This window comes from Gavialis gangeticus, unplaced genomic scaffold (genome assembly GCF_001723915.1).
Source record: "Gavialis gangeticus isolate Ggan-Ray unplaced genomic scaffold, GavGan_comp1, whole genome shotgun sequence".
NCBI classification, from domain to species: Eukaryota; Metazoa; Chordata; order Crocodylia; family Gavialidae; genus Gavialis; species Gavialis gangeticus.
The window spans coordinates 117,681,980-117,689,754 of record NW_017729031.1 but is presented as its reverse complement, the minus strand read 5'-3'; the positions used below and the strand labels follow the sequence as shown (position 1 = coordinate 117,689,754).

Sequence of the window (7,775 nt, the reverse complement as noted above, 5' to 3'; positions counted from 1 at the left end):
CTGGCTTTGCTACTTCCTTCCTCCTTGTGCTGGAAATCCACAGCCCCATTTGCATCACTCTCACGCACGTCAAAGACATCCAACAAACACGGTGCTTTGGGTAGACGTGATATCTTTCATTAGTCCAGCTTTAGCTGGTCTAATAACAGATATCACTTCTACCCAAAGCACAGTGTCTGCCTATGTCCTTAGACCAACGCGGTTACAACCAAGAGCCCTAAAGGTAGAAAAACTTCACCCTTGCAATCCACCCGATTGCCCAAGCGGTGATGAAAACTATAGCTGTAAACAATTGATCTGCCTCAATAAAAGACATGTTCTGGTTTGGTTTACAGCCCTCCTCCCTCAGCCCGGTTTAAATGGAAAACCCGTGAGGATTTCTTATTGATGTGTAAATAATTGCTTTTGCCCTGCAGTAGTGTCTTGAAATGCAGAAGAATCGGTGCTCGTGACATCCTTGTGTGTAATCCTGTGTCAGTAACAAAGGGGGGCCGGGTGAATTAGGGCCCCCTCCCTTCGCTTCACGCAGAGAAAGCAAACGTAGCTGTCTGGCATCCCACGGAGGAAAATGCTCCCATGGAGGCCACATCTTGATGTCTCTACTCAAGCCTGTAGGAGTCAAATGGGCAGAAGTCTGATCCCTCGGGTGTAAAACAATGGGGTTAGTCTGGGTTGACAGTGGGGTTGCTCAGAGAATCTGGATAGGTTGGCCCGATTCCCCTTGTGCCCCTGCCTTGCATTCAGTATTTCTGCTGCCTCCTCATTCATTACTTTTTCAATGGACTTCGTGTATGACCAACTTTTGACTGTAGGTATATTGAGAGAGCGTATGAACGCCTGCACGTGTGCGTTTCTGTGTATGAGTGTTTGTATGCATGTGTGCATGTGTTTGTATGCATGAGTGCATTTGAGTGGATGTGTCTTTCTACGGTTGCACGTGCTTCTGAGTTGGCATGCCTGTGTGCAGGGGTTTGAGGCGTGTGCGTGCCTATTCGTGCATGTTTCTGGGCTCGCGTGTGCAGCAAAACCACTCGCTTGAGTGGAGAGATATCTATTGTTGTCTCTGTTTGACTGCACATGTACGTATGCGTTTGTGCGTGTGCGTCTAGGTCGGCATGTGCTCTTGTTTCCGAGTGTACCTGTACATTTGTATGTTTGTGCGCATTTCTGCCTGCATCCCTGTCTCTTTGTGGGTCTGTGTCTGTGTACATCTGCGTAGGAGTGCTTCTGAGCAGCGTCCATAGGGCTTTCTTATTTTTGCCAAGAGCATTGACAACACCCTCCCTCCCCTTTCTACACAAGAGGCACTTGCTATGAGCTGGGAGCACTGACCCCGGCCTGACAAGTCAACTATGCACAGGAGCCAACAGGAGATGGAGCTCTCGGTCTTCTAATGCGCAGGAGCCACTGGAAGGCAGCAGGCTCCAGCTCCTCGGATCCGAGGCAGAGAGAGGGGAAAAAAGACTCGGAGTCAAGGTCACCGAGGCCTAATTGCGCGGGGATCCTGGCCCCTGAGAGGTCGAGGCGAAAGGCTGATGAATGGGGAGCTCAGACAAGGCCCCTCCCCCGACCGCGGCGGGGAGCCGTTCGCTCACTTCCCCTTCCCGTGAGTCGAGCCCCAGGGCAGACACCACTCCCCACATGGTCAGCAGACTACTTCCATTCCCGTGCCTCAGTGCCAGGGGAGGAAGGGAACCGGGACTTAGCACATCCGGGGCCCAGATCTCCCGAGAGTACGTGCTCATGGAAAAATAAATGCAATTGTTCACTGTCTTTTTATTGATTTAACTCCCCTCCCCTCCCCAAAAAGCACCCTTCATCATTTGTATATTTCGGGGGGAACTGAGTATACACCCGGGGGGTAAAAGCCAGGTGCGGGCGTGCAAGCGAGTGGGGAGTTTTCGCTCTGTTACTGGTAATTATTACGGATAGGACGGACAGGCAGATTTCTGTTCCAGCTCCCTCTGTGAACTTGACCCTACGGCTTTATATTTATAGGAGTGAACTGCGGGTGAACTGAAGGTATCCTCCCCTCCTGCCCCCAAGTCAGTGTTTATGAATTTAAGATTCTGCTAGCTGGAAAACAGGAAAACAATACAACATTAGAGAGAACCTGTTAAATAAGGATCAGTCCTTATTTAGGATACACGCCGTGGGTTTATTGCTTAGATTTTTTTTTCCAAGTCAACTTGAACCAGGGGTGAAGGCACCAACATTTTTTACTTGCTTTGACATCAAGCTAAGTGGCAGTCGCTAAAGTTGTATGCAGGCAAGTTTAGACGTTATATGCAACTCCGGTGGGGAGATAATGTCTGGAAATTCTCGCAGCTGCTTCTAAAACACTGGGATGTGACACAAAGACATCCTGCGTCTTACATTTAATATTCGTAGGCCGGTGGCTTCTCTGAAATTGCAGTCATGACCCTAAAAGGCGAGGTAATTTCGCATGTTTTAACAGCATATTTTATCGTTTAACACTGCTTAGTTATAAATAGTGCAAACATGTCTTAGTAGAATCTAACTTTGCCAAAGAGCAATTCTTATTAGTGTTACAAAAGCGATCCTTTACCTTTACCTAGCAAATATCGACTACGACTGCGGATTATGAAGAGTGAGAGAAGGAAAATGTATATAAATATACGGGCACATATATTTATGCATATGTGCAGGTATACAAAGTGTATGCATGTATGTACGTATATATAACTGTGTTAATCTGCATGTAAAAACATGCATCCATATATGTAGAGACGCACTCTTGTATATATGTATGTACACATGTATACAGTCAGATTTAAACACATTGAACATTATTTTGCATTTATCTGTGTGCATGAATGTGGGTACACGTGTATATAATCACGCAAAATGTATAAGAAACATATTAATAAATACCCGTTTGTGTATATACGTGTGTATACACCTAATTACATTTTGTACACGCATATATGTACAAATATATATTTATAAATACAAGGAAAAATACACTTGCGTTGCATAGATTTGTATACGCGTGCGCTTATACACACGCATGCATATAGGATTGAAATGTTATATATCTCTTCGTATCAAACTGTAGTTAAAAAGACTAATTTTTCAGCTAAGCACACATAAGGTTTGAACACGTTGTGCAAAAGGTTTCCCCTTTAAAAGGGCTTCATGCCCTCATCTTCATGCCCTCAGTTCTCCGCCGTTCGTCATATAGCAGGCGGGTTTGGTGAACATATGCCCAACGAGAAGCCATCAAAGCCGTGTTACGTATTGGAATTTATTAATTCAGTTTAATTAGGCAGTTTGCTAAAGCGCTTGTAAAGATGGACCTCATACAAAAGAAAGAGAGAGAGAATATGACTTCATAGTGGCACTATAAGGCAAAAATGTAAACTGCACACATTCCTCTACATACAGACTGGATAATATTGCATCTCCCTAAATCATCGGCATTTACAATTGGGTTTAACTTATTAAAGGAAATAATAACAAGACCATTGAGAAAGCCCTGGGAAGCGCACGCTTCGCCGGGAGTCCGTGGGATGGCAGTGGGGGATTTGGGGCGTAGATGAGTCCAAATTCCAGCTGATTATTTTCCCCCTCATTTGGTATTTCTTTACACCTCAAGTCTACCCAGATCCCTTTGAAAATGGGGCTCATTGTTGTGGATTATTTTAATGGTGTTGTTTTCTCAAGGAGTGCTGCTGCTTTTGATTTTGGCGATGACTTTCTTTTCCTTCACCCTCCTGTTCTGAAACCAAATAGTGATCTGTCTCTCCGAGAGGTTGGTGACGGCGGAGATCTTTCTCCTCTTGTCCTTGGTGATGAATTTGTTGCTGGCGTACTCCTTCTCCAGCTCCTTCAGCTGCCCCTTGCTATACGGGATCCTTTTCTTCCGACCCCGGCGGAAGGAGCAGCCGTCCGGCGGGTGCTGAGCTACAGCATCTGAGTGGAGAGACGGAGAAGGAGAGAAAAGGCAGAGCTCAGCTCAGGGGAACCCGTCCCTCGCAGGCTCCCCCAGGGCTCAGGGCCCCGGGGAAACTGACCGGAACCCGCGTCCGGGGGTGCAGTGGACTAACCCCAGAGCCCCTCTCTTCCTTCTGGCTCGATCACGCGTTTCCTACCACCGAGGGGAAATCAAGCCTCGCTGTGCTCTCCGCTTTTACCTTCAAATATGGATCCCTTTCTTCCCGACCTCACGTCTCAGCCCTGTCTTTTCTTAGGGGGAAAACGAGCGCCCCCATTTTCCCTGGGATGATTCAACCACGATTACATTATCTTTCCCTGCCTTTTATTCAGAAAAAAAAAAAATCCTTAGGAGAAAATACATTTAGGAAGTTGCAAGGTGCACGAATGAATCAGAATAATATTAATGTCCACTTGCAATTGCGGACTTTCCCAAAGCACATTTCTGAGCCGGAATAATCGCATATCTTCTCGCTTAGTAGTATTGCAACGCTCACTGTTGGATCGTGATCATATTATATTAACGTCCATGTCGTTGCTGGGGGCGAGTGTGACATCTTTCACCGCGCATTACTGCATCGGAAGAAAGTAATTTCTATATTTTCGGTACAGATGTGGTACAGATTCTGTACCTACTCGTATAGCTTGTGCCGTGTTGCATGTTTAACCCAGAATAACAGCCAGTTGTACTGACTCGATTTGCTCGCTCCACGTTGCCAAGTACAAGAGCCAACGGGAATGATATGAGTGCCCTGTTGCCTTGGCTGGGAGTGTGACATGTTGCAACGCACCTTGCCGAATTAAAATCAAACTGATTTCTATTTGAACGGGCTGAGCTCGGCTCGGGCAACATTGCAAAGCCCAGGGGTGAATCAGAAGGGGGCCGGGGGCTGCCTGCCTGCAGCGCTGGAGCTGGCGGGGCACACTGGTGGAGGCAGATGGAAGAGGATTCTGCTCCTGCGCTCCGCCGGGGCCCTGCCTCAAGCTACATTCTTTAATCCTAACATTAACACTGCCTGAAAAGCCCCTCCCTCGCTCTGGAGCATAACAACAATTTGATGGGGGAGGGAGAACACCCTCATGGTTCAACCTACGTAAAGCTTCCCACCAAAACGCCTGAAACGTGCAGAGGGGTCGGGGACTTTACCTGCAAAGGCAGATTTCCAGAAGTGCCCAGCCTGGCTTTGATCTTTGGGGCAACACAGCTGGCTGTTCCAACTGCTGGTTAAAGCCCAGGGCTGGTGGTAACTGTCCACGGGTAAAAGTGTCTCATGCCTGGCCTCTCCGGGCCCACCCATGGTCTGAACTACAGAAACGTCCAGGTAGCTCGCCATGGGCTGGTAGGGGCCTGCGTAGCCTGGGTAGAAAGCGAAATCTGTTGGTCGGGGCTGGAATTCCTCCCCCGCAGCCGGAGTATCCACATACTTCTCAGCGGGGTAGCTGCTCTGGGGGCAAGGTTTGAGGGAGCTCCGGGCAACCCGACAAGAATAATAGCCGCTGCCGAAATATCCGTAAGGTAAAGGCGTGGTGGTGGAGGACCCTTGGGGGACTGCGGGGCACGGGATGCACTGCTTAGAGGGCTCCCCAGGCCCCGCATTGGCGGCATCCATCGTGGGGTAATTAGAGCTGTGCATCAGGGTTGGAGGAGAGGGACCTCCCAAGGCCGAGTGAGACACCAGATTCCTGCATTGGTTAGTAGCAAAATTGCCCGCGCCCATAAGCCCCTCCATGCTCTTATTGCTTTCATCCAGCTCGTCGTGGCTTGTAAAAGTCCCTGGGTCCATGCAGCGAGGTTTGCAGGCCGGTGCATTGGTCAGATCATGCTCAGCAGCAGGCGGGCAACGGGAGAAGGCTTCCTAATCTTTTTAAAAGCCTGAGAACTGCAAAGGAGGCTGCATTTCTTCCAGCCAAGCTACACTGACGCAAACGACGTGGCTCTCCAAGCGGAGCTGCTCATTGGCTGCCGCGCACCCACTGGAGAGGTTAGGGGAGAAGGGAAGGGGGGAAAAAGTCTAATAAACTCTTATTGCAGAAATTGCGAAAATACTTTTATTGCAACTGGGGGGTGGGGTGGGGGGAGGGAGGAGAGAATCTCTCCACACGTGACAGGCAAAAAAGCCGGAGGAGAATTGCTTTTTTTTTCTTTTCAAATTGCATCGTGCCAAAAAGAAAGAAAGAAAAAAAGACCAGGAAAAATATAACCACTATGGCACAAAGATCCATTTCCAGTGAGAAAAACCGAGGATCAATCCGAGACAGTCATGCATAATTTCTTAAACAGAACTCCATCGTTTTGCCTTGGAAAACACCCTAAAAAAATCCAGGCAGGTTGCTCCGTCTCTGGGCGCCTGGATATTGGCTGAAATCTCTTTCCCATCGAGGTACATTCAGACAGTCCCCAAATATGCTCAGATTCGGGGCTCTCTCATCTCTGCCTCCTCTGAAGCCGAAATGTTTCATGACAGGTGTTGGGTATTGATGACAGTCAAAAAAAAAATAAAACCTTCCTAAAAGGCACTTCCCCCCCCTAGCTAAGTGTCCTTTCTCTCTCTCCATCTGCGTGGAAGTGGAGAATCGGATATTTTTATATTGCTTTCATTTTTTAAAGGGGGAGGGGGTCTCACAAATTTAGAAGGCAAAGGGCCTACAGAGAGAACGGAGATAGAGGTGGCGATCGCAGGGGGAAAAAACAGAGGGGGAAAATGTGGATGCAGGGCTACATAATCCTGGGCTTGAAATGCAACTGCAAAGGCTGGAACAGCCTCATGTGCAGGAGAAATGCTCTGGGAGGATTCCTCAGCTTTGCAATAATCCAGACCAGACACATCCTTTTCTGATTTGCGCTAGGTAATCGAGTGGCATTAAAGAGCTGAACTGTTGTCTCAGGCTGCAGCATTGTGCCCCGGTTTTGCTTTAACGTTTTATGATCATAACGAGGCCTGAAATGTGAAGTCCTAGCAGAGGAGCAGGGGAATATTTATCTGTTTGCAAAAAGTTTCTGAGTGGGTCCGTTATCCAGGCAAACGGAGAGGGCGATTGCGCTGGGAATGGGGGGTACTCTTGTCTGTCTCCACCCGCATCATTTATCTGTCTGTCTTTCAATTTGGAAAAAAAATTAATAAATACATAACCCAGATTGCTGTGTGGGTAACTGATGCAGATGTGTGTGCCTGTGTGCATCAGATGCATGTATATGCACATGTTGCACATATAAACATGCATCCACTCGCGCACACGCGTACATAGGGCTGGCTGGCAGTCGGTCCTTTTACTTCTGAAAAGCATTTGGTGCAGAATTTGATTCTACTTCATCTTATTTTCCCCCGAAACATTATTTTTGTGAATTTAGCTGCATTTTCAGACTGCATTGACTCACGCAGCTCTTTGGAAATGAGTTTGCTTGGGTCGAGTCCTCTTCATATTTTGTGTCTTAAGTGCTCAGTGAAAGATTAGACGGCTGAGCCGGCAGACAAGGGAATTTCGCTTTCGGAAACGATGAATAGTAACAGAGCAAACAGCCGCCCGAATTTCTAGACATGTCCCTATAGTAAAAAGAAAAGAAAGTATCTTGAACTCAGGGATGGAGAAACAGAAATAAAGCAGGGTTTTACAGGGAGAAAGCGTTTACATGCTGTTTTGAGTGCATCAGACCAGCTTAAATTTTCAAGTATCCTGTAACTCATATCTTTAAAACTCCCACAGACTTTGAATCATAACTTTGTTCTTAGCTCTGTCTGGAGATCTGCTTTTCTTATACAATGTGTTGTGTCGTCTACTTTATTGCAACCATATTTTTAAGTGTGTGTGGGGGGGGTGGC

At 47.4% G+C, this 7,775-nt stretch overlaps 1 protein-coding gene across 1 annotated transcript; it reads right to left on the bottom strand.

The window, feature by feature from the left end:
- Positions 1 to 3,298: 3,298 nt before the first annotated feature.
- On the bottom strand, positions 3,299 to 5,853 carry HOXB13 (homeobox B13). Its single transcript, XM_019523017.1, has 2 exons — positions 5,105 to 5,853; positions 3,299 to 3,936 (listed from the first exon to the last, which is right to left on the bottom strand). The coding sequence occupies exons 1-2, from the start codon at positions 5,739 to 5,741 to the stop codon at positions 3,683 to 3,685; spliced, it is 891 nt and encodes a 296-aa protein (XP_019378562.1). The 5' UTR covers positions 5,742 to 5,853; the 3' UTR covers positions 3,299 to 3,682.
- Between the last annotated feature and the right edge of the window lie 1,922 nt (positions 5,854 to 7,775).

What these genes read in the sequence shown, in the direction of transcription:
- HOXB13 (XM_019523017.1), bottom strand. Translation starts at nt 5,741, where the DNA reads ATGGACCCAGGGACTTTTACAAGCCACGACGAGCTGGATGAAAGCAAT. An exon ending in CTGGAAATCTGCCTTTGCAG is followed by an intron (nt 3,937 to 5,104) that starts GTAAAGTCCCCG and finishes CTCTCCACTCAG; the next exon opens with ATGCTGTAGCTCAGCACCCG.